The sequence below is a fragment of the Perognathus longimembris genome, chromosome 18 (genome assembly GCF_023159225.1).
Source record: "Perognathus longimembris pacificus isolate PPM17 chromosome 18, ASM2315922v1, whole genome shotgun sequence".
NCBI classification, from domain to species: domain Eukaryota; kingdom Metazoa; phylum Chordata; class Mammalia; order Rodentia; family Heteromyidae; genus Perognathus; species Perognathus longimembris.
Genome location: NC_063178.1, coordinates 6,636,292 through 6,662,666, shown reverse-complemented (window position 1 = coordinate 6,662,666; position 26,375 = coordinate 6,636,292). Strand labels below are relative to the sequence as shown.

Genomic DNA, 26,375 nt, shown 5'->3' with positions numbered 1-26,375 from the left:
CAGAGACAGAGACAGAGACAGAGAGACAGAGAGACAGAGAGAGACAGAGATCACCTAGGATCAGACCAGTCTGGAAACTTCTGTCATGGCCCAAACTGCCCTTCCACACTTGGGTGACTTTGCTTGTCCAGCCCTGTGGCCCCTGCTCAGTCCTCAGGGAGCTGCATTCTGGGGGAGGACCCCAGGACTCCCTCCCTCACCAGCAAGGAAATCATTCATAAATGAAGCTGAATCCTTTACCCACACCCCAGCCCACACCTCCCAGCAATCGAACTTGAAAAGAAAAGAAAAAAAAATCCCTACCTTGAAAAATTACCGCAAACTCTCTTGTCATCAGAACACACTTCCTATCTTTGAGATCAGAGGGGACATGGCACAATTTCCTGGCTGAGCACGCTGCTCGGAGACTTAAAGAGACTGATGCTGCGTGGACCAGCAGAGAGAGGGCCGGGGGGAGCGGATCCCTCCTTTCTTCTGGAATCTTCTCCGCACCATGGAAGGAAGAGGCTAACAGCCTCCTGGTAGACGGCAGAGAAACGCCTCCTCTGACTGCTCAGGGCTGATCCCAAGGCCCAGGAAGATGGAGCCGCGCTGGCTGGTGTGGGGATTATGGGCATCCCTCGTGGTACCTGGCTACCTGACAGGTAAGGGGCATGGCTTGCCCTTGAACTCCCGGGAAGGTTCATGAACTGCATTTCTCCAGTTATGGGTCCCTCACACCGTTCCCAGATGGGGGACTGAGTCTTCGGTTCAACCTCAGGGTCTCGTTTGATGACTCCATGATCTCTGGTTTATGAAAAGAAAAAGGTAGGGATGGTGCAGAGTCCCTCACCGCTAGCAGGCCCTTATTTTTATTTTTCAAATGCTGGGATTTGAACGAAGGGTCCACACTGGGGTTTTGTACTTGCTAGACAAGATAGCACTCATGCCACTTTCCAGCCCTTCTTGCTTTCCCTGTCTTTCAACTAGAATGTTGCTCTTTTTTTTTTTTTTGTCCTGTCTATCCTAGACTGTCATCTTCCTGTAATGTGTTCTGTGTAGCTAGGATGGCAGGTGTATACCACTATGCTCAGTCTTCTATTGGTTGAGATGAGGGTCTCCCTATTTGCCTGGGCTGGCCTCAAATGTTCATCCTCTTGGTCTCAGCCTCCCGAGTAGCTAAGATTATGGTATGCATACCATGCCTGGCTCATGCATGGTTCTTGGCAGTTAATTCTGAGAGGAATACAAGGGGGTAATGTATGGTATTTGGCTCTTACTAGATTCCAATTTGAGACAGGGTCCCAGAATGTAGGCCAGGCTGGTCTGGAACTCTTTATCTTCCTGTCTCAGAGTCCCAAATGCTGGGATTACAGGCATGTACCACCATATTAAGACATTTTCTTTTCCCAAATCGAGTTTCCTATTGCATCTCTCATCATAACAAGATACCTGTAAGATACTATTTATTTAAAAAAAAAAACTGCTTGAGATGTCTGTACATTCAGGTTAATCTACCCAAGACAGTAAAACATTGGATAATTTAAGATCTTAGAAAATTTTTGCTTCAAAGATGAACACTTTGCTGTCTCAGGAATCTCATGAAAATGCATTTTATAGAAACTTTAGAAAATATACTTCCTATATGAACATTATTTTTATGTTCCTCAGTGTCTATATAATTTGTATGCAAATTTTAAATTTCATCATCCTGAGTTTTCTCAGATATTTTGAGAAATAAAACCACCAACCCATACCTCAAACCACCAGTCTCAATAAAAGTGTAAATTTTCTAATAATATCTTCCCTTGTTAACCCAGAAAGATAGATATGAATGTACACTTTTGTAAATGTATGTAACCTCATATCCTTAATTTCCAGAAGTAGAATAGTGATTAGCTTCAGAAAAAAAAAAGAGGTGGTAAGAAGAGAAAAATAGCCAGGTACCAATGGTTCACACCTGTAATCCCAGCTACTCAGGACGCTGAGCTCTGAGGATCATGGTTGGAAGCCAGCCTGGACAGAAAAGTCCACTTCATCAGCAGAAAGCCAGAAGTGGAACTGTGGCTCAAATGGTAGAGCACTAGCTTTGAACAAAAAAAGCTCAGGGACAGTGTCAAGGTCCTCAATGCAAGCCCTAGGACCAGTACACACACACACACACACACACACACACACACACACACACACACACACACACACACCAAAGAAGAGAAAAGAAAGGATAGAAAATGATGCATATGGAGTTTCTTTGCTCAGGTGAGGGAAGTGGCCATCTTGTATTGTACTTTGTCTGTTTGAGGAGTAGGAATTTCCTCATTATGGAATTCAAGAAGTCATGGGATATGATTTCTTCTCAGCAGTCTTTGCCAGGTTCCACACCGTAATAACATACCCCTTGATCTTTACAATGCAACATACCCCTCTCCGGGGAACGCATTTCACATAAACCTGTATTATGACCCGCCAAGGGTGGTTTATCTGGAGATGAGACTGGACTCGGTGGGGAGGGGTAAAGAAAATGTCAGGTGGAGTTTTTCATTCACTCAGTTCTTCAGAAGTCTGTCCATTATCTATAATGCTCCTTTTCAATACTGTGGGCTGCTTAAATATGAAAACAATGCAGTCTGTGTGTGTGTGTGTGTGTGTGTGTGTGTGTGTGTGTGTGTGTGTGTGTGTCCTAGGGTTTGGAGGATCAAAGAGAAAACATACTAAGCTTGTGACTTTAGATCCATTTCTGTAAAAGGAGAAGGGTGATGGAAAGGTCTTGAAACTCTCTTCCAGTTCCATCACTTTATGTCAAGAATTTTGGAAAGAAAGAAAAATGGTCATTTTTTGAGCTAGGCACTTCAGGAAACAAAAAGTTTCCCAACTGAAGGCATGCCTAGCAGAGACAGAGTTGGTGGATTTTTTCAGGTGCCAACAGCCCAAAGCCCTGGCATCTTGTAATAGTAGGTTATTCAACTGTCAAGAGGTACTGATAAGCCGGGCACCAGTGGCTCACACCTGTCATCCTAGCTACTCATGAGGCGGAGATCTGAGGATTGCAGTTCGAAGCCAGCCCAGGCAGAAAAGTCTGTGAGACTTTTATCTCTAGTTAATCACAGAAAAAGCTGGAAGTGGAGCTGTGGCTCAAGTGGTAGAGCACTAGCCTTGAGCAAAAAGAAGCCCAAGAACAGCATCCAGGCCCTGAGCTCAAGCCCTGGGACTGCCAAAAAAGAAAAAAAAAGTACTGATGGGCACCAATATGACCCACTGCTCCTACCTGTCTGTAGTTGTGTCAGAGTATAAACACCACCAGCTCTGGGTAAAGTATTTCATTTATTTCCCCTCAAACAATGGCCTTGTTTCTCCCAAGAGAGGTGGGAACTTGTCTTTTCTTTATCACAAGCCATTCATTATGAGAAAAGATAAAGGATTGTTATTTATTATTTAATACATATGTATATGCTCTTTATTCCTGACAGTGCTTCGGATAAAGGCTTTTAAATTCTAGCCCTGTGTTGGCTGAACATTTTTACACTGATTCTCAGTGCTCTTCCTTCATCTGTGCAGTCCTGTGTTAAGATTACAGGGATGTTGCTCTCAAACATGCCATGACTTAGACCAATTCCTATCTTGAAGATTGCCAAAGGAAAGCCAGCAGTATTTGCCAATGAGTTCATATCCCATCAATGATTCTCCTGTCATGTTTTCAAGTGAGTTGTTCATTGAGAGGAGAGCAATAATATATATACATACATATATATATTTATATTCACCTCTAGAAATTGTAGGTGTCCTTCACTATTTGGCTATTTGACTGATTGTCCTGAGATTTGCTTACATCGATAAAGCGTATAGAAGTGCCACCAGGAAATGTCTTAGGCACAATGGCTCCCAACACCAGCTGCACACCAAGCATGAATGTCTGGGGTGTTTTGGAAAGTGATGCCCCAAACTAATGCAGATCAAAGAAGACAGACTTTGGGGAGGAGAACCAGATGCAAACAGCTGTTTTAAGTTCCTCAAATGACTTAAGATGCAGTTAGAACTAAAACCTACCACTTTACAGGAAGAATGTGATGATTCCTGCTGAGCATAGTGGTTAGCCCCCAGCAAGCAGGAAGCTGACTCAGGAGTCCAGCGAATTACTTTGAAGCCAGCATAAACTACACAGCAAGATCACAAATAACTAGGCAACCAAAATCTAAACACACACACACACACACACACACACACACACACACACACACACACACACACAAACCTAAAACAAAAACCCCACAGATTTACATGGTTTGCCTAATCCCATTCTTTCATTTTAATTCACTGGGAATGGAGCAGTACATCCTGAACTTTCCTATGTTAACGAGGCACCTGGTGATCTTTACACAAAATAGGTTCTGATCTGGAAGGTCTTGGGTTTGGAATCTGAGATTCTGGTTTAAGTCAACTCCCACCGAAGGCCTGTGTTCTTGGTACACAGGTCCCGTTTTGAGTGGAGAGGCTGTGATGTTGTGTAAAATGGAAAACCCAATCTGGAAAAGGCCAGATATTGCAAATATATATTTCAAAGCTGATGAAAAGCCATAAATGAACACAATTAGGAGAACAATATGCCACCTGGATAACGAGGAAGGGCTTCTCAACGGCGACAGCTTTGGGACTGGCTCTGAATGGAGCTTTCAAATAATAAGAGATGAATAGGAGGACGTATTTTCTCATGATTTTTGCTGAACTTGTACACATGTACTCCCTGAATCATAAAAATGAAGACTGAGGGGTCTGCTGGGCAGTTAATACATGAAACATGGTTCACACACATATGAATTTTTGGTGTGTGTCCGTCCCCAACAGAAATGAATATTTTTGCCCAGACAGAAGGATTTGAGTGTTCCTCGTCTCGCGGGAATCCTCGAGTACCTGCGGCCATCAGCGGTGCTGGGGAGATTCTGACAGGACGGATCACAGCACAGTGTCACCACAAGACGTCTTAGATGACGGAGAAATCCCGAGCCTCGAATCTCTCCACGGGAGGTTTTCCCCTGGCCCCGCCCTAGCCCTGCATACAATGAGGCCAGCACACATGCACAAACGTGACCCCAGCCACTGTCCACACACACACACACACACACACACACACACACACACACACACGCAGCAGTGCCGCCGTCGTGCTGTGGATGACGCAGTCGCCTGCATCTTGGACGACATCTTCAGGCTGCATCAGGTCCTTGGCGTCTGGGTTCTCTGGCTCCTCTGTTCGCCATCAGCCCTGCTTCTCCCCTCAGAAACTCACTGTGCAGTGTCTTGCTTGTATCTCACTCACTGGGTTTCAAAGCGAGCATCACATTCCACGCTGCCCCGGCAGCTCACAAGACGGAGGAAATTCTGAGCACCTCTGGCCGTGAGTCACCATGGCTTGTGTAGGAATTGCCATTTCTGCCCACAACATCGCCCCCTCTTTTCTACCAGGACCAAAATAGATGCCTCCCTCGGAGCCCATTGTTTTTCTAACCTCTTCGCAATGAAGAAAGGCAAAGGTAGCTGCGTGCCACCGAGGTGCAAAGCCAACAGCCACTGCGTGTGGGAGAGACACGGGTGGAGGGGGGTGGATGAGAATCACTGCTGGAAGAGGGAAGCTACGAGGGGAATGGAGATACTCTCCTGGCTTATGAATGAAGAGAATGTCCTGGGACGGGACTTGGGGTTATTGGCTGATCTATTCCTTTGCTTATTTAAACGTTTGCTAAGTGCTTGCTGAGCGATTACCGCGTAGAGGACACTGGGTTAACAACACAGACATCACTAACGCCCAGTTCTCAGCCTCCACCAGCTCACCAGCCTGCTGGGGAGAACTAACACCCCGCGCAGCACTGCGACCCGAGTGAAGTGCTGAGATTCCAGTGTGTGGAAAGTGTGGACAGAGACCACACGAATGTGCATTCATCTTGCAAGACCAGTGCCTCTAGAGCCACTATCTATGGTTCGTTTGTACCAACATTCACCTGTCTCTTTTTTTGGGGGGAGGGGGTGGATCTCTGTGCTTGTTCTAATGGTCTTCTCCCACTTGAGTCACGTCTCTAGCCCTGAATAGTAATCTGTTCTTTTTCATTATTGGGTTTGAACTTAAAGCCTCACACTTGCTAGGTAGGCACTATTACACTTGAGCTATGTCCCTCATCTTGAACACTTCTAATTGTGAATGTAGAATCATAGGGACGGAGACCATGCAGTTTTTCTTTGCCTGAGAAATCTAAGAATTTTTCACTCATGAAATCCCTTTAATAACAAACTGATTGCTAGACACACTCTTTATAGATAGCTCTGACCAAGGGCTGCATGCTAAAGTGTGAGAGACTCATTCTCCATCCTAAATGTCCATAAAGCAACTCTCCAAGGAAGAGAGAAAGAGATCTCTGAATCCATCTTACGTGTGTGTGTGTGTGTGTGTGTGTGTGTGTGTGTGTGTGTGTGTGTGTTGCTGAAGATCCAATCCAGTTATTCTACCACTAAGGTACATCTCCAGCCTTTGGATTTAAAAAGAAAGATGGCATCTCTCTAGGAAGCCTAGGCTGGCCTTGAACTCATGATTTTTCTTCCTTGGCTTCCCAAAGACAGGGATTAAGGCATGCACTGTCATGGCTGGTGCTCTTCTTCCGTCTCCTGCCTCCTCGTGTAGTGATGGAGATGGATTTAGGGCCCTACATAAGCCAGGCGAGTGCCCTAAGACTGAGCTATGTCTCCAGTCCCTATGATTCTTTTAAGCAAATAGTGTTTCACTTTTGTAACAGATATGTCTACCTGTAAACCCACCTCATTTGTAAAGTATATCCTCATTTAAAGTTGATATTGAATAATAGATGAGCCCCTGGAAGCAAACTGGCCCATCTCCCCGGAGGAGACAGACTGGCTTCTTACACGGCCGTGTAAAGGGCAAAGGGCTCATCCGCGCACATGGACTCTGAGGTCCCCGGAATCTAGGGTTGACGTCAGTTTCTTCCTGCCTCAGAACTTTGAGAGTTTCCCGGGAGTTTTGGGGCCGGGCTGCACTGTGTGACACATGTCACTTGGGGGGATGCAGCGGGGGGGGGGGGGCTTCCCCACTGATGGTGCGAGCCAGCGAGCGAGCGTGAGCCCAGCTGAGCATGGTGCGGCGTCTGCTTCCGCTTGTGGTAACGACACCTCCACGAGAGCCCGATTGAGAACGGAAGAGAAGCTTCGAGGACAGAAAACTCTTTATATTAAGGAACTTGGGGGGGGGGGATGAAAAGCTTCCTCTTTAAAGATCAAAAGGCAATTCCCTTGACATCTTGGGGACACACTTGTGGGCAGGAGAGGGGGTACCCCAAGGTCCAGGGTGCCATCTTCCCGTGTTCACACCTGGCTGCTTCTTCCTCACACTCACCGGCTGTCACTTTCGCTTTCCCTCTTGCAGTCTCTCGAGTTCCATTGCTGCGGCGCGGCTGGGCACGCTTTGCTAGTGCCCGGGGCCTGTGAGCCTGAAAGTGTCGGGGGCACAGACATCAGCCAGCTGTTGCCCACTTGTGCGACGCGATCAGAGTCCCCGAGCACCCCCCCTCCGCCAGCCACATCCTCCCCTGCACACCTCCACACCCGGGAAAACACCCTAGAAGAGAGGGACCACTGTCGCCAGCCCCATTTTACACATGAGGAAACAGGCCATGAGGAAGGGAGGGAGGGAGGGAGGGAGGGAGGGAGGGAGGGAGGAAGGAAGGGAAGAAAGAAGGAAGGGAGGGAGGAAGGAGGAAGGAAGGGAGGGAAGAAAGAAGGAAGGGAGGGAGGGAGAGAGGAAGGAAGGAAGGAAGGAAGGAAGGAAGGAAGGAAGGAAGGAAGGAAGGAAGGAAGGAAGGAAGGAGGAAGGAAGGGAGGGAAGAAAGAAGGAAGGGAGGGAGGGAGGGAGGAAGGAAGGAAGGAAGGAAGGAAAGAAGGAAAGAAGGGAAGAAAGAAAGAAGGGAGGGAGGGAGGGAGGGAGGAAGGAAGGAAGGAAGGAAGGAAGGAAGGAAGGAAGGAAGGAAAGAAAGAAGGGAAGAAAGAAGGAAGGGAGGGAGGGAGGGAGGAAGGAAGGAAGGAAGGAAGGGAAGAAAGAAGGAAGGGAGGGAAGAAGGGAGGGAGGAAGGAAGGAAGGAAGGGAAGAAAGAAGGAAGGGAGGGAGGGAGGGAGGAAGGAAGGAAGGAAGGAAGGGAAGAAAGAAGGAAGGGAGGGAGGGAGGGAGGAAGGAAGGAAGGAAGGAAGGAAGGAAGGAAGGAAGGAAGGAAGGAAGGAAGGAAGGAAGGAAGGGAGTGGCAGGCTAATCTGGCAACATAGAGGCGATACAGCAGCGAGTCTGGAATGCCACAAAGCCAAGGCTGGAGAAAAGCCTAAGAGGCGTCCTGACAAAAGCCAATATTTAACAGGAGGCCTGCCAGCAAAGTGAATGAAGAAGGTAGACACTATTAAGGACGGCATGGGTGCAATGATTGATCTTCTGTGTCAACTCGATGGGGCTACGGGCTACCCAAATAGCTGCTGAGACATGATTTCTAGCTGTCTGTGAGCTATGTTTCCAGGAGACAATAGCGTGTGAATGGAAGAGACTGGGCAGCATTTGGAATGGGTAGGCTGAGTAAAGAAATTCACACTGACCAACAGAGACGAGTATTAACCCATCCCTTCAAAGTCCGAATAAAATAAAAAGGTAGAGGAGGGGCCTGCCTTTTCCTGCCCCAGGCACTAGCAGTCCCCCCAGTTCCCTGGCCTTGGGTAAAAATAAGCCATAAAGCCAATCTACGCCTTAGATGCTTTGTCTGTACAATGAAGATAAGGAAAATGCCTTGTAAAGTAATTATTACATAGTTCTTACCCACAATTATGTAAATATTCTACCACAACATTTTATGACTTATTTTACTTATGTACTACATGTTTATATGTCGTAGAAAATATGGTCATATTAATTGTTAAGGCATTGGCAGGGGTTGGTGTTCTTACTTCTGTTCTCCTGTCATTTACTATAACTTTTTTTGGTACCAATACTAGGGCTTGAATTCAGAGCCTGGCTTTTTTTTTCTTTACCACTTGAGTCACATTCCCATTTCCTGATTTTTGCTTGTTAATTGGAGATGAGTGTAGCAAATTTGTCTGCCCAAGTGAGCTTTGAACCATGGTCCTCAGATCGCAACCTAAGATTACAGTTATGAACCTACCAGCACCCAGTTTCCCATAACATTTTCTTCTGGTCGGTCATGGGGCTTGAACTCAGAGCTTAGGCACTGTCTCAGTTTTTCTGCTCAAGGCAGTGCTTTACCACTTTGAGTCACAGCTCCACGTCCGGTTTCCTGATGGTTAATTGGAGATTAGAGTCTCTTAGACGTTCCTGCCCAGGTTGGTTTTGAACCATGATCCTCAGATCTCAGCCTCCTGAGTAGCTAGGATTACAGGTGTGAGGCACCAATGTTGGGTCCTCACATTTTCTTTTCTGTTTTTCTACTGCTATTAAGTCTCTATTTCATATCGTACTTATTTGCCTGGACTTTAAAAATCTCAGGGGAAATCCCATTTCTATCCCGTTGAAAACAAGTGACAATACAGTCTAATTTCTCGGAAGATTTAGTCTCTGTGTGAGTAGGATTTGCCAATTTACCATATCTCAACTAAAAACAGGATTTCGTCCCAAGAAATTGGTTTCAAAGATTTGAGGGAAAACAATCTTCAGATTTCAGAGAAAGACTAAAAATATATTTTGCCACCAATGCCCTTGTTTTTCTCATCTGATAACACTTTAATTTTAATGAGGTTGACATTCTGTGGTAAGTATGTGGTTAACTCTTTCATGCACTGAAGCTTGTTTTCAATTGAAGCGAGTCGAGGTTAGAAAAATCACCAGCCCCAACCATTCATTTATCAAGCCTTTTAAAAGTTTTGAGACTGCTGTGGAGAGGGATACTCTTTGTTCCATGTCTTTTTTTTCCCCTCAAAGTAAAGAGAAATGATCTAGTTCACCCAACAAGCACTGATTATTCTTTGGAAAAGTCTACCAGTGAGTCACTCTGTGGCTAATGGAAACTTCGATCATTTGACATAGCTAGATGCAGCCAGGCCACAGAAATGGTCATATTTCTCGGAACTAAGGACTGGCAAGTCTTAAAAACTGATTCTGTGTCTGGCGATCTTACCTAACTGACAGTACTTCTAATACAGTACCTTAACTATCTCATGCTCTCCACATCCATAAGAAGATGGCTCATATGTCATTATTTTGTCCTCCCTTTTCAACAGTTTTAACTTTTATTTCAGCTATCACTTAATCAAATTACTCATATAGTACATCCTTTCAAAGCCAACTGGAGTGAGAAAAATTCAAAGGTACCACTCGATCTTTAGGTATCTTTGAGGGGAAAAAAAAATAGGCTTGAGGACAAAGAGATAAAAGGCAAAGTGGAGCCGGGAGCTGGTGGTTCATGCCTACAAAAAAACAACAGCAATCCTACCTACTCAGGAGGCTGAAATCTGAGGATCGAGGTTCAAAGCCAGCCTGAGCAGCAAAACCCATGAGACTCATATCTCCAATGAACCACTTAAAACCAGAAGCAGAGCTATGGTTCAAAGTGGTAGAGCATTAGCCTTGAGCAAAAAAAAAATCTCAGGGACAGCACGTAGGCCCTGAGTTCAAGCGCCATAACTGAACAACAACAACAACAAAAGACAAAGTGGACAGGTAACACAACGTATCAGCCACTTAGTTGTGATGTAGTAATGGCTAATAGAAAATGTATATGTGTGAGATATATTATATTAATATACATAGTAAATAACACATGATGTCAGTGTCCAGTAATTTAAAAAATGATTGAAAGCCGGGTGGTTCACGCCTGTAATCCTAGCTACTCAGGCGGCTGAGATCTAAGGGCTGTGGTTCAAAGCCAGCCCAGGCTGCAAAGTCCACAGATTCTTAGCTCCAATTAACCACTCAAGCCAGTGCCAGAAGTGGCACTGTGGTTCAAGTGGTGGGGCTCTCGCCTAGAGTCAAAGAAGCTCAGGGACAGTACCCAGGCCCTGAGTTCAAGCCCCAGGACCAGCAAAAAAAAAAAAAAAAGAAGACTAAAAATACTCAAACTAACTATTGTCATCTAGTTGACAACGGTCAAGGGTTTACTACATTTTAATATAATTCATAATAATGGCATCTATTACAATCTATTACAATGCACTCATGTACATATGGGTGAGAGCAAACAAATTCAGCATGTACATAGTTCTTAAAAGGTGGATTCAAAAGAAACTGCATTTCCTGGTTCTGACACAACCAAGCTTTAAGTAATTCATATCTTTAATAATTTTTTCCACTTCACAACATTATGCATTTCATCACATCATTCTAAAAACCACGATTGTAGTTCTAAAGCAAGGATTAAGATTTGTGGGGTGTTTTACAGATTTCTTTCACTTACATTGTTTCAACTGAGGCTCACATTTCTGTCAGTCATTGGAATTAGAAAGCGATGTTGGAGTTTTCATCCCTTCTGACTCAGGTAAGGGTCACTTAGAGAAACGAGACGGGAAGAAAACCAGAGGCGTGTTTGCATGTTTATTTTTTTGATGTTTTCACCTTCCACGTTTGCTTCTTCTGGACATATTTTTACCTCTCCCCGCAGCCTTTAGCTGGATCTCTGTGGATCTCATTCTCTTATGCCCAGTAGGGTTGATGATATTTGTCTTTGAAGGGGGGGGGGGTGGTAACAGCAAGAATTTAAGGTAATAGACACACACATAAGGCTCACATACCATAGCTATGATTACATAAGTAACCCCAAATGGAAGGCCTGAGCTCTCTGACGTCTTCAATGATAGTCATCAGAACAAAACCACAACACCCCACAAACACTTCCCAGTGTGCAGATAGTTTAGATAGTTAAGGCACCTCTCTGTGAGAGACAGCCTTCAACATGGGGAAGGGGGCTGGAAATCATCCATTCCCTGCTTCCCTGTGATGGAATGTCTTGGAACTGAAGTCAAGAGACTTGGCTCTAAGGTCAGGCTGGCCTTCTGACCAGCTCATGGAAATGACCACAGCCTCGGTTTCCTTATCAAAATCACTCTATCAGTTCTATCAGATTGTTTTGATGGTCTGTTAAAAAGACATATTCAGGGGGCTGAGGATATGGCCTAGTGGCAAGAGTGCCTGCCTCATATACATGAGGCCCTGGGTTCGATTCCCCAGCACCACATATACAGAAAATGGCCAGAAGTGGTGCTGTGGCTCAAGTGGCAGAGTGCTAGCCTTGAGCACAAAGAAGCCAGGGACAGTGCTCAGGCCCAGAGTCCAAGCCCCAGGACTGGCCAAAAAAAAAAAAAAGACATATTCAGTGCATTCTATAGTGTTTTTGTTTTATGCCCAAACATCTACTTTCTTTAAAGCCCCTGATTTGGGTCTCCTGGGAAAGTTAGTGACAGTTGTGATGTTACCTTTGGGCTTCTCACAGGATTTGATGCAGAAGAGAATAACTTCTTCAAGATTCAGATCAAATCATTTCCTTTGTGCCAGTCCTGGGGCTTGAACTCAGGACCTGGGCACTGTCTTTGAGCTTTTGTGCTCAAGGTTAGCTCTCTACCACTTGAGCCACAGCGCCCCTCCCGGCCTTTTGGGTAGTTAATTGTAGGTAAGAGTCTCACAGGTTTTCCTGCCCACGCTGGCGTAGAACCTTGAGGTCCTCCGATCTCAGCCTGCTAAGCAGCTAGGATGACAGGCGTGAGCCACATCACCCCTGTCCCAGGTAATCCTCTTTATGTAGACTGAAAGGAGAGAGATGGAGACTGGAGTCATTTTCTCAGTGCTAGCTGGGAGACAGGTTGGCCTTTGATTCACCCAAAGAGCGAAGAGCTTTGAATGTCAGACTCAGTCCACCTCCTTGGGAAGCCCCCTCCCTCATCTGTATTTCGTGTCACCTCCATGGGCCACCGGGGTCAGATGAGATCGTGTTCTGGAAGAAAAAAACAATCAAAACATCGATCCAGCCTACAGATGTCTCTCACTTGCCCGCCTTTACCCCAGCCACGGAACGGGAGGGACAAATACGTCTACGTAGTGAATACGAGCCATATTCAGAAGGCAGTCTCACTGGTTTTCTCCTCATCTGATGTGAAGTCGACTTTCCTTTGATGTGGGACATAGGTGGACACTTCCGGACCATTTCTAATACAAGGATTAAAAAGGAAAACATAGTCACTCTTTTCGAGGAAAATGTAAATTACACATACAGACACACACACACACACACACACACGTCTGCTAAATAAAGTGACGAAAGGCGCGACTAAGTCATCCAACGACCAAACGTGGGAGGAGGGTGTGAGGGGGGCTTCCTCCATTAACATACTCCTCTCTCTTCCCAGAGCTGTGTGAGAGCGACCCACCACACATCAGCCGTGCCGCCTTTACAGCCCTCGCCTACAAGGAGGGCACCCTGTTAAACTGTGAATGCAAAGATGGCTTCCGGAGAATAAAATATGGGTCGTCCTACGTGACCTGCACAGAAAACTCATCTTGGGACAGCAAATGCCAATGTGAAAGGATTTGTGAGTAGTTCCTTTTTGCAACTAATGCCCTTATTTGACAGGAAAGGGATTTCCAGGGTAGAGCTAAGCTTTTGTTCACTCAGACCAATAGACAAAACATGGCGGGCTCATTTTGCAAGGATAACTCATTTCAGCAATTCCTAAATGCAGCTCAGTAGACAATTGGGGTTGTTATTTGGCGACAAGGGCCTCGCGAGGTAGGTCAGGCTGAACTCCAATGCCCAGTCTTCCTGCCTTAGCCTCCCAAATGCAAGGATTTCAGGCAACTCTTAATGAACATCTCACATCTCCTAGTTGCAGGGAATGTCCTAAGCTAGCTAAGGCTAAGTCGTCTAACATCAGAACGTCGTTGTGACCTTTCCTCTGCGAATCCTGAAAGCCCTCTTTAATGGGCTCCATGTCCCTACTAGGTTGTTTTGTTTTTAATCCACCCCGTGTGTCATTAGAATACGCAAATGAGACAGGACCATTCGTCCTGATTCCCCAGCCCTGCAAGTGAGTGAGTCAAAGGCCTGTGCACTGTGGAGTTTGCCTATGGCTGCTCTGCTGAAGCACTTCATCCACTTCCCTGTCCCTCAGCCGGAGCCTCGATCCTCATCTCCTTAGGGGGACTTTGATACAACTCTTTTAACAGATGTCTACCGTTTTTAAATTTAATTTTTGACAACAAAGGAAAAAAAAAAACCAACGTTTCCCTTTCTTGGAGTTCGTTTGGAGACGTTAATTTCTACCGTAGAGACCGTCTTGTCATTGCATTACGATCGCATCCCTTCCGCTCTCAGGGCTTTGCGCTGAGTTGGGGCGAGGAGGAGTCATGGGGTTGTGGAATCAGGATCACATCTGCCTGCTGTCCCCCATTTCCACACACACAGTGTTGACAGAATGGACGGGAAGAAGGAACGCTCCTTTAGGGCGTAGACATAACAAAGATTTTCCATCCAGAAAAAAAAAATCTTTCGTTTCTTCCAGACACATGTGCGTGCTGTCATTGTTCACACGAGTGAGTAACGGAGAGGCCAGTGCTGGGCCAGGTCTGAGAAGGCCCCCACACTAAGGAACGTTTGTGCCAGGCTCATCTTTGAGCCCCAGAATCACTGAGCATCGCATGAGCACTGTAGAGACACCCTGGGGTGCTGTGCAGTGTAAACATTTGACGAGTTATTTGCTTCATTCCTCCCATATCCTCTAGCCAATCACGTCCCAAAAGAACAACTTACCCCACAACCTGAAGAGCAGAAAGAAAGAAAAACGACAGAAATGCACGATCAAACGCACCCCGAGGACCCAATGAACCGCAAAGGTGAGGGACACATCTGCATGGCTGGCTCTGGAGCTGGTTCCCGGAGCCGCTCCACCCTTACATGTACATAACATGGCCCCAAAGGCGGGAAGTCTCCCTGCTAGCTCCATATATATATAAGTGCTTCGCTCTCTTCTTCCCTGGACAGCTGAGAGCCATGGCTTAGCACTGATGTGCTATTTACTCAGCAGCACAAGCCTCTCTTGAGCAAAAAGTCTATCCATTCCTGGACAGACTTCAACTCAACTCATATCAATCAACCCAGTTCAGAAGCCCGTGCAGGAAGCCTGTGTCTGTCAGGCACTGCCAATCAATGAGACACACGTAGCCCTTGCCCTCAAGATGTCCTCTGTTCTTCTTGAAGACAAGACAATGAATTACGAACAAAACCATCGACGTGAAGGTATTTCTTACAGGACAGAATTATAAGTATGTGGTGCCTTCCTGGAGATTCTTTCCTTCAGTGGAGACTGAACACAGAACCTCACACTTGCTTAGCAGGTGCTCTGCCACTTGAGCCGTGTCCTCACTCCTAGTTCATTTTTGTGGTTTTTTTCAGACAAGGACTTGCACTTCTGCCCTGGCCAGCCTCAGATTGAGATCTCCCTGCCTCTCCCCCTTCCTTCTTAGCTAGGTTAACTGAGGTGAACCACAGTCCCTGGCTTGTGTTTGAGATGGGGAGTTATTGACTTTTGCCTGTGATGGCCTAGCACTGTGGTTTTCTTGTCTCCGCCTTCCCAGTGTCTGGTGACCGGCATGCTCTATTGCACCTGGCCCTTTCCTGGGGATTGCTAAAAGCTCCAGACAAATGGTTCCTAGATCAGGAGCAGTGAGAACGCACACTGTGCTTGCCCACAGCCTTCCCAAATGAATAATCCTGAAGATCTCAGAAACAGAGAGAGCCCAGAACTTTGAATTTTTGAGGAAATCAGTTAACTGGCTCTGTGGTCTTAGGCCATTTTGATGATCTTCCAAAGAACCAGATTCTATTATACATAATCTCATTTGGGCCTTATAACTAATGCATCAGGGAGCAGGGAGTATTTCTTCAATTTACTGAAAAGCCCGAGACATAGAGAAATTAAAAGATTTGGCTACACTTACATAATTGGGCCAGACTAAGAGCTGAATTTGATGATTGATCTTCCTACCAAATACTTATGTTAAACTAGCTTCTATTATTAGGGGATGAAAAAGATCCAATCCAGGGACCTTATGCAACACGGCCATTGTAATTCCTTTCCTCCTGGAATGGTATCTCTAGATATATTTAATGTTTGCTTTGCTTTTCTTTCTCCACGTGACTCTGGAAACATTTGCGAGGTCTCACAGAGGCCCAGGCTTTATTGTCATTGCTCGAGAGATGACCAGCTGGTTCTGACTCATTCACTGGCAGGGCTTGCGAGTTCGTATTCCTAAGAAGTAAAACCCGACTCAAGCAGGTTCAGGTAGTCATGAAGGTCACCGACTTACAAAGAACCCTTTATTCAGAGACTCAAACACAAGTTCTAGTAAACGGGCATTATGTCAGAAGATGGCTTCAGACAGAAACACTCAGCTCCCGGCGGGGGGTTAGGCAGAGGGCTTTTAGAGGTTGTTTTGGGCACGCCAGCTGTGAGAAGTCTAGAAGGTCAGACCGTGCATGCAGTTTCACTGTCTGGAGTTGAAAAGTGCAAACCGTTCTGTACGATCAGACTGGAGTGAGTGGCTGGGGAATTTTGAGATTCTGAACTAGACATGACCTCTGAAGCCAAAGGTCAGACAGGCCCGGGTTTAATGTAGGATCCTTAGAAGGCTTGCCATGGTTTACGTAGGTCCAGCGTTAGGCCTGGCTTGATCAGGGACCGTGCTCCATTTCTTCAAGAGTCCCTCAGCTCTTCCTTTGAGCCTTGGCTTTGTCCTTGGTCCCTCTGGTCTCATGAAGCCCACCAACTGCTGCTCACAAATGTGCTCCCTTAGGTGCCCAGTAGGAAGCCACGGTCATCTTCAGATTGGCTTGAGTCTGTCCCAATTCCTGAGCCAAGGCCTCCCTTCCCACTGCGGTCTACTCATGAAGACCCCATCATCTTCCAGAAGGTAGCACAGAATCAGTCAGGACGAACAACTCTCTAACCTGCGTTCGAGTATGGATCTACCCCCAACTTAAATTCTCTCCACCTCTGCCTTCATATGTCTTTCGTCCCCAACGGACTAACCTTTGTGAGAGTAACTGGGTCTCCGTGTCTCTCTACAGTGCCCAGCAAGGGTCCTGGTGTGGGTGTTCTCAATTCCTGTCGATTGAATGAATGAAATGAAACAAATAAAAGAATAGGAACCAGCCTGGCGCTGGTGGCTCATGCCTATAATCCTAGCCACTCAGGAGGCTGAGCTCATGAGACTCTTACGGTCCAATTAGCCACCTGAAAACTGGAAGTGGTGCCGTGGCTCAAAGTGTAGAGCGCTAGCCTTGAGCGAAAGAGCTCAGGGACAGCGCCCAGCACCCAGGGGAAACCCAGACTCCCTTGGCCAGCTTTCTCCAACTTTCCTTCCCAATTCTCCTTCCCTTTCCCAGGTTTCTGCAGGGAGCCTCCCAGCTGGGAACATGAAGGTCAAAAGAGAATTTATCAATTCGTGGTAGGGCAGACAGTTCACTACCAGTGCATCCAGGGATACAAAGCCCTCCAGGGAAGTCAGGCCACGAGCACTTGCAAAATGATCTGTGGGAAGACACGGTGGAGCCAGCCTCGGCTCACGTGCGTGAAGGAAGGGGAGCAGCATTGGTTCCCAGGTAGGTGGAATCCCACCCAGGGGGGATTCCTGGCTTCCTCTGCGGTCATGTGACCTTGGGCAAGGCACGTGATCCCACTACAAGCACAATGCCTATGTGCTTGTATATATACCGAAATGAACTCCAAGATAAAGAAACAAGAGAGACTTTTTTTTTTTTATGATTCTGTCTTCTTTTCTTTAGGATGATGTGTTCACATGTACATGTCTGGGAGGGTGGCAGGGAGGGTTCAGAACTCAAGGGATAAAGGTGAAAAAGTGCAACAGTGCAGCTCTTTGGACACTGATGAAAGTGAACTATCCGGGTGCCGGTGGCTCACACCTGTAATCCTAGCTACTCAGGAGGCTGAGATCTGAGGATTGTAGTTCAAAGCCTCAGCAGGAAAGTCCATGAGACTCTTACCTCCAATAAACTACTCAGAAAAGGCTGGAAGTGGGGCTGGGAATGCAGCCTAGTGGTAGAGTGCTCGCCTCATATGCATGAAGCCCTGGGTTCGATTCCTCAGCACCACAGATCTAGAAAAGGCCAGAAGTGGCATTGTGTCTCAGGTGGTAGAGCGCTAGCCCTGAGCACAGGCTCGGGGTCAGTGTCCAGGCCCTGAATTCAAGCCCCAGAGCTAGCCAAAGAAAGTGAACTATGCAACTCACGGGTGGAGACGGGAGGGAGGGACTAGGAGAGACTGAGGGAACAGAAGACACTGTACAAAATGACCCGTGTAATCGTGATCCGCCTTCTGAATAGTAATAGTATACCACCTTTATAATAATAGAATAAATTACTTTGGGAAGAGAAAAGGAGTCCCACAGACTTTCTGCCCTGGCTGGCTTCAAACCACGCTCCTCAGGTCTCATCCTCTTGAGCGGCTCGGCTCGCTGGTGTGAGCCACCAGGGCCCGCCGTGTGTGCTCTTAGGACCCAGTTCCTTTTCTTTCAAGATCCAGACTTGAACTCAATACCTGGTGCTTTGACTGTTGGCTGGCGCTCTACCCATCGAACCAGGCCGCCAAGCCCTTATGAGCCATTTCCTAGTCCAAGTTGTTAACCCTGGGGGGAGTGATTGCTTAGGGTTCACCCGATATCCATGCTCGGGGCCAGCCTTCCCTCACGCCTGCTCCATTGACACTATTACGCTGTCCCCCAGTACCCTGTGAAGCCCCCCAAGTCCCAGTCCTAACTCTGCCTGAGGCCCAGCGGCACAGGGCCGGGAGTGGGGGCTCCCTGGGCGACGCCTGACTCCCCCTCTTGGTCTCCACAGCCCTGCTCGCTCTCTCCCCAGGTGAAGAAGCCCTGCAGGTGAGCTCCGCGGCTCCGCCGGACACGGGGACCTCCTGCCTCCCCGCCACCACGACAGGTACCGAGGGGCGCTCCCTGAGGACCGCCGCCCGGCCATGACAGGGCGCCCAGTGTCTGTCACCAGGCCCCGGGTCTCCCTCTCCTCCCGAGCAGGGACATGACCTCAGCAACCTTACGCCCTAAAACAAGTGTGGGAAAGAGGACCCCCCCCCCCAAGATGGAGGTGGAGGCCTGCAGGCGGAGGGGTGAACCCCCCCCCCCAGCTCTGCCTCCCTTCCTGTGCATGTCCCTTCCCACTGAGCCACTAATTCATCCGGAAGCCGGGCTCACTCCCCAGCCCCGTGTACCCCGGATTGACATAAACCAAGCATCCTCCATCTTCTCCTCCCTCCCCCCTCCAGATTTCCCATCACCTACAGAAGCAGCAACAACCCCGCAGCCGCTCCTGTTCACAATGGAGTACCAGGTGGCAGGTAGGTAGCCTGGCTTTCTTTGCAGACCAAAGGGGCCCCAGCCCACGGCGCGGCAGGAGGGTTTCAATGACGCCTCCCCTCTTCACGAATAAGACGGAGAAACAGAATCCACATGCTCACATGCCCGAAGAATGACGGGGACGTCGTGAGCGAGCCTCACGCCGCTCAGTAGCTTGGATTCCCAGTGGGAGCCGCCCACACCTAGCAAGCGCCCGGATTCCCTGCACCCCACACAGAGCCCACCGGCCTCCCAGACATTCCCGATCGCTGGCTGCAAGCTCGCCCCCCAAGAACAGGCAGCGGCCCCTCGCTCGCAGTGTGCTCTTTCCTATGCACCCAGCCCCTGTCCTGACTCACCTGGAGGGCTTTCTCCCCTGCCCTGTGTTTGGAGCTACAGGTGCCCCCATGCCAGCCTCACGCACACCACACTCCCTCTCTGTCCACAGTGGCTGGCTGTGTCTTCCTGCTGCTCAGTGTCCTCCTCCTCAGCGGGCTCACCTGGCGGCGGAGATGGTGAGTACAATACTGTCCAGGACGAAACAAGGCACAGAATGAGGGAATCGGTCATGGCGGGTCCTCCAACGAGACCTTAAAATAGAACTAGCATGTGATTCCGCTACCCCGCTTCTGGGGATATATATCTGAAGGACTTGAAGTCAGCATACCGTAGCGATACCTGCAGAGCCATGTCTACTGCGGGATATCACTCGTAATAGCCGAGTCACAGAACTACCTTAGGTGCCAATCACCCGGTGAGTGGATGAAGAACACGCGGTACCCATGCAACCTGGAATCATATTCTGCGACAGAGAAGAATCAAATTGCGTCACTCTTCCAGGGAAATGTATGAACTGGGGATCATGATGTTAGTGAAGTAAGCTCCAGGCAGAAATACACCGTGTTTTCTCTTTCATGTGGAATCTAGATTAAAAAAAAAAAAACATAAAAGCCAAACGGGAGTCCATTGGGGGTGGAGCGATAATAGCAGGAGGCCAAGAGAAGGGAACGGGGAAGTGAGAATTGTCTAGAACTGCTTAGGTTCTCACAAGGCCTCCCAGTGTTAACTCACACGGGAACTCTGACCCCCTCCCCACCCTCTCTCTCTCCCAGAACAGGGCTGGTCCCCAAGTACCCTGTATCCTAGAGTAGACCCTCATCTGCGGGTGCCCCCTGGTGGCCAAACCCAAACCTTACACCTTAGTTTCTCTAAGCCAGAGATTTTAGGCTTGTTGGTTTTGTTTGTATTTGGGGTCTCTTTGTTCGTTTTGGAGCAAATGCTAAGAGCTAGGAATGTGCTATGTCAAGCTCACACAGAGGAAGTTGTCTGGAATTTGGTGGACTGCGTTTTGGATGGGTTATTGTGTGTGTGTGTGTGTGTGTGTGTGTGTGTGTGTGTGTGTGTGTGTGTATGTTTGGGATCCAGGCTCCATGAGCAAGTGCGGCAAATGCTCTTCTGTTGTGCCTGTGAACTGGCTTTTAAACGTAGCCATTCTTAACCATTGAGTAAACGTAGCCATTCTTAACCGTTAAGTGTCGGAATTAATACCTAATAAGTTATACTAAGAACAAAGGTGATGAATTCTCAAAAACCAAGGCACTGCCTCATCATTGTACTCCATTTTACAATCAGCTTGGTTGCCTCCCCTGCCCCTGGGAAGTGGACATGGCCCAGGACGGTGAGCTATGCTTGCAGTGATGCCATCTCTAGTAGCTGGACACTAGGCGTGCTGGGGGCGTTTACACAATGGAAACAGGCAACTATGTTCACAGAGCTGGTTGTTACAATGTTCCCAGCACACTTCTGATTGGAGCTCCGGCCTGTGCAGCCAGTCCAGAAGTAACCAAAAGAGCCCTGTGAACTAGGTTAGGACTGGGGGAACTTTAACACTGTACTGGCCAATAGAGTTGCCACTAGCCACCTGCCGATTTTTAAGTTCAAATGTAAATCAACTAAAGGCCATTGAAAATTCAGACCCTTGGTGGCATCACCCACAGTTTAAGATGGGCTGAGAGCTTAGACGTCATCCTGAAAGATCAACAGAGAGCCACAAAATGCCTTCCCCAGGAGGCTTGGCAGTACTGCTGGCCTTCGGACTGGTGTTCCATGCAAAGGCCAGGGGCCCAGGGGGCAGGCCTGTACGTCAGGGAGTTTGATTACACTATGATTGAATAAGACTATATCAGAGACAAGGAATGCTTAGAATGCTTAAGTTGAAAAGAACCCAGCAGAAAGGAGACCAAGTGAGCAGGAGTTGCTGTTGGAGTGGCGGTAAGGATTCGGATGTAGGGTGGGTCAGAGGGGACCTCCAGGTTTTGGGGTGTGTGACGGTGAGACTCTGCAGCCACAGGGCCCTAGGGTGAAATGCAAAGTGAGGGTCTCAAGTCACGTGTCCTCCGGGAGTTATTGAAGAGCTACAGGCCCATGCTGACATCCATTTCCTCAGCCCCACCCAGCCTCCGCTTCTGTCTGGTCTAGCCTGGAGCCAACCAGGGAGTGGAGGACTTTTGTAGACCCACGTGGTGAAACACTGAAATATCGTGGCGGAAGAGCCACGGAATGAAAGCTAAGATCAGGCAGCCTTGCTGGGGCCTCTGGAGGGTGGAGAGCCGCGAGGTCAGGCTCCCGGAGGTTAGAAAGGTGTTAGTATCCTAGGATAAACTTCAAGGTTAGCAGCTCAGTTGGTTTGGGGTGGGAATCCCATTTTTCTTGGTGCATGATTACACCTGTGGTTAAGACTGAATTCTATTACTTTCAGGAAGAAGAGTAGAAGAGCTATCTAGAAAACCAAGAGTGACACAAAGCCAAGGACAGCCGAGAGAACTCACGGAATATAAGCAAAATTGAAGAGATTAAACTCTCACCCAATTGGTGTTTGAAGTATAGATAGATAGACAGATGAAGGCTAAAATGGTATGAAATTCTTCCCATGCCATGTGTAATACAAAGAAAACCAGCCTTCCATTGACTTTATCCTAACTTCCCAGTTTGAAAATCCCAAGTCAAGCTTAGCACTAATGTAAATAGTCTCTCTGCTCTCCTCCCGTCCCAAACGTCCTTTCCACTCTCTCCTCTCCTCTCCTTCCCCTTCTCTAGTCTCTTCTGTTCCCTTCTCCTTCATACCATGTAGATCTTTTCCCAGCCCCTGGCTGAGTAGCCTGCTTGTCTGATCTCACTGCTCACAGAACGTAATTTAAGAAGCTGGGTTGGAAAATGGGAATTTTCATGTCCTTAGTTCATTTCCCCAAGGCAACCTTTTCCGTTGAGGCTTTAGTTTCTGATTTTTTTTGTTATTATAAAGATGATGTACAGAGGGGCTCGAGTTACAAACGTCACCTCCCATCCCTGGAGCTGTAGTTTCAGATTTCTAAAGAACAGAAGCGGTGGCAGAATTGTTGAGTAACGCCAGAATCGGGCAGCCTGGAAGTGTAGAGATTCATTACTTGAAAACATTTGAAGTGGCAAGAATGTCGGGAACCATAAGATAAAGGAGGTCCCAGGTCATGAATTATCCTTGTCAAAATGTTTTCCTTGTCCTGAAGTTTGGTACAGCTCAATATGGCATCCCAGCATCCTTGAGGCTGAGGCAGGAAGAGAGCAAGTTCAAGGCCAGGGGAGGCTCCATAGTGAGACCCTGTCTCAAAAAAGACATGTAACAACAACAAAGAAGAGCTTGTTTCCTTGGTCCTGAATTTCCCTGCAGGAATTCTGTGTTTAGAAGTAGAAACACAAGGGAGCTGGGAATATGGCCTAGTGGTGGAGTGCTTGCCTCGTGTACATGAGGCCCTGGGTTCCATTCCTCAGCACCACATATATGGAAAAAGCCAGAAGTGGCGCTGTGGTTCAAGTGGCAGAGTGCTAGCCTTGAGCGGGAAGAAGCCAGGGACAGTGCTCAGGCCCTGAGTTCAACGCCAGGACTGGAAAAAAGTAACACATAAAAAGTAGAAACACAATGCGTGAATATATGCAGGTCCCAATATGTATCATAAAATCAGTGAAGAGGGGTTGATCGTTTTGCTGTACATCAAAGAAGAAGGCAAGGAGGGGAGAGATTATACTGACAGAAGTCCACTATAGAGAAGACCCCCCAATGATCCACAGGTGTCTCCCCAACGTTCAGCGGGCCGGATTCACCGGGAGGCCCGGTGTATGAAAGCCGAGAGACGGCTGGGTCTATGTCTGCCTCAGGGTCAGCTCCTTGCGTTCACAGCCCAGCAAGGCCAGGGGGCTGCTGAGCTCTGCCGCGCAAGTGCGCTCCGTCCTCCCCCTCTACCAGGACAAAACATGAGCAGCCGCAGGTGCTCCAATCCTCTTCCCCAGGGTGACTCGGATGCTCACGTTTAAAAAAAGAGAAAGTCAGATGATTTAGGGGATTAACAAGAAGTTGAAGCTATCTTTTTCATTTCTACAAAGGTAGAAAAGCAATGGCTGCACTGTTGAAGGGTCTAGATCCAGGGGAAAGAGCCGTATCGTGTCCTTTCTGTGATGAACCAAGTACGAGGCAGTCTTTCCTGTCCATCTCTCCCCTTTTCCCCCAAATATGTTTCCCCCAAATATGTTTTCTGGACAAACTGAGGTGGAAAGATACATAAGATCACAATGTTCTAAAAGAACCATACTTGAGTAACATTGGATTGCCATTATTTGGCGAGAAAAAGTGGGATAAGATATTGAATTGTATTGTATCTTGATAATACTAAGATGTTGTTTATTTATGTTACTTTCCAAATGGTGTGGTGACATTTTCCCAAAGCTACATGATATATGACAATGTCGTTGTTCAACTGTTAATGGGAGTTTAATTCTGTGGTTTTAAAAGAATTAATAAATGCTATTTTAAGAAAAATATCATGGTTTTAGTTTCTAAATATGGTAAATGTCACCAAGAGAGTAGGCACATCACCCATTACCAGGAAAGAAAGCTGGGCTTCCTCCCAAAGGAGGCCGGGCACCCGAATGCCAGGTGGACACCGATGGGAATCGCTCCTAACCTCCACCGCTTGGCCCACTGACGACTCTCCCTGGCCTGGTGGAACCTTCTGGAAATTCTCTCGCCCAGCATCTTAAAGTAAACGTGAAAGCGCGCTTCCCCACCCCACCCCACCTCTCAGGGGTGGGCGCCAGAGCTCCTCCATTCCAGGCCCTTAGGAGGGCCTCTGCAGGCCCGTTCTGAGACTCCCCCAGCTGAGTCTCCAGCTCCCTCCAGCCCGGCCTCGTCCAGGGCCCTCCTGCGCCTCTCCACCCTGACCTCTTTAGGCCTCAGGGCTCCTGACACTCCCAGGTTACCAAGGTCCCTCTCCAGCTTCCCATTACGATGGGTCTGGTCTGTCCACGCTGCTGTCTGCTCTTTCTTTATTCGAATACCCTCGTGACTCCATTTCCTAAAGGCGTCCATTCCAGGAATTGGACAGCGGCCCGGGAATCTGCAGCCTGCTAGCTGCGGGCGTCTGTAACCGGGAATCCCCAGTGCCCAGACCTAGCTAGGACAGGGGAGGATGGGAGTCCCCCACTTTATCACCATCGCCACTGAGACACCCAGAGTCCCCGGCTGCCCAAACCCTAGCAGTCAGCACCCAATGAAAAAAGAGCACCAGGGGAAAAGTCTAAACCTCTGTTAAAAGTTAAAACTCGTTAGAAGTTAGCCAGGGAGATCATTCAAGTGGACAGAGGTGGAAAACGGAGTAAATAAGGTTCCGCGGAGGACATCAAGTAGACCAGAGGAAACTAAGAGCTATGGCTGTACAGTCAGTGATGGCTAACTCTAGGTTCTGACGGGCAAGTGTCTGTCCCCTCTCCCTGGAAGACTCACCTGGCCCTTTTGCTGCACCTTTGGGTGTGAGTGCATGAGGAGAGGAAGCGTAGAGTAAATCTTGAGTGATCGAGCACCCAGGGGCCCAGGAACCCGTCCCTCGCCTGCCGTTCTAATGCTTTTCTCTGTTCTCAGAGTGCCAGCGACATCTGACGGAAACAGAGCCACCCACCGCTCGGGCCCTTCTGCAGCCTATAACTGCACCACACCACAACCTCAGGGGGGGCAGGGGCGGAGCCTGGGGCTCAGATGGCAAGAGCTCTTGGAGGGTATCTCCCGAAACCCATCCCTACCCCCACCCCTACCCACAGGTTGCCAGGCCCCAACACAGGAAACCCTGGGAGACGTTGAGCCATCTGTCCGTAGCCTCCACAAGAGAGAGTGCAGAGCAGAGCTCAGCCTGCCAGCAGCCCTTTCTGGTCTAACCTGTTTGCACTTCAGCGAGAAAATTATTCAGTAATCTACTACCACCATCACCACCACCACCCAGTAAAGTGCAAAATGAGCAAGATAAAGGCCAAGACAACACCTCTCCATCTCATAGCAAGGAAGAAATCATGGCTTGGCTTGTTTCCTCCAGCTCTGTATTTGTTTTGTTGTGTTATTCCTCACAATTCATTCTTATATCTTCACATATACGTTACCTCTCATTCCTAGCTTGCTGCTTCTTTCCCTTTTCCTTCCCCGGCACCTTTTATTACATAATTAGTGATATTTTCACCTGTAATGATTTTTGTTTGTTTGTTTTGCTTTTTTTGCCAGTCCTGGGGCTTGAACTCAAGGCCTGAGCACTGTCTCTGGCTTCTTTTTTGCTCAAGGCTAGCACTCTGCCACTTGAGCCACAGCGCCACTTCCGGCTTTTTTCTATATATGTGGCGCCTGAGGCATCGAACCCAGGGCTTCATGTATACTAGGCGAGCACTTTACCACTAGGCCATATTCCCAGCCCACCTGTAATGATTTTTAAGTTCTTGGTTTATCCTACAACTAGCAGTAGCTCCTTTCTCTTTTTTTTTTTTTTTTTTTTTTTTTTTGGCCAGTCCTGGGCCTTGGACTCAGGGCCTGAGCACTGTCCCTGGCTTCTTCCCGCTCAAGGCTAGCACTCTGCCACTTGAGCCACAGCACCGCTTCTGGCCGTTTTCTGTATATGTGGTGCTGGGGAATCGAACCTAGGGCCTCGTGTATCCGAGGCAGGCACTC

General features: G+C 47.9%; 1 protein-coding gene across 1 annotated transcript; it reads left to right on the top strand.

The window, feature by feature from the left end:
- The first annotated feature begins 484 nt into the window (after nt 1-484).
- Nucleotides 485-22,373, top strand: Il2ra (interleukin 2 receptor subunit alpha). Its single transcript, XM_048368012.1, has 8 exons — nt 485-644; nt 13,354-13,536; nt 14,726-14,836; nt 17,388-17,603; nt 18,879-18,953; nt 19,297-19,368; nt 19,815-19,881; nt 22,125-22,373. Exons 1-8 carry the CDS (start codon nt 581-583, stop codon nt 22,147-22,149), a joined length of 813 nt encoding a protein of 270 aa, XP_048223969.1. The 5' UTR covers nt 485-580; the 3' UTR covers nt 22,150-22,373.
- Nucleotides 22,374-26,375: the final 4,002 nt, after the last annotated feature.

Bases quoted from the DNA above. Each gene is read 5' to 3' on its own strand.
- Il2ra (XM_048368012.1), top strand. From the start codon at position 581: ATGGAGCCGCGCTGGCTGGTGTGGGGATTATGGGCATCCCTCGTGGTA. The intron at 645-13,353 runs GTAAGGGGCATG...CTCTCTTCCCAG, and splicing joins GGTACCTGGCTACCTGACAG to AGCTGTGTGAGAGCGACCCA. The intron at 14,837-17,387 runs GTGAGGGACACA...TCCCTTTCCCAG, and splicing joins GGACCCAATGAACCGCAAAG to GTTTCTGCAGGGAGCCTCCC.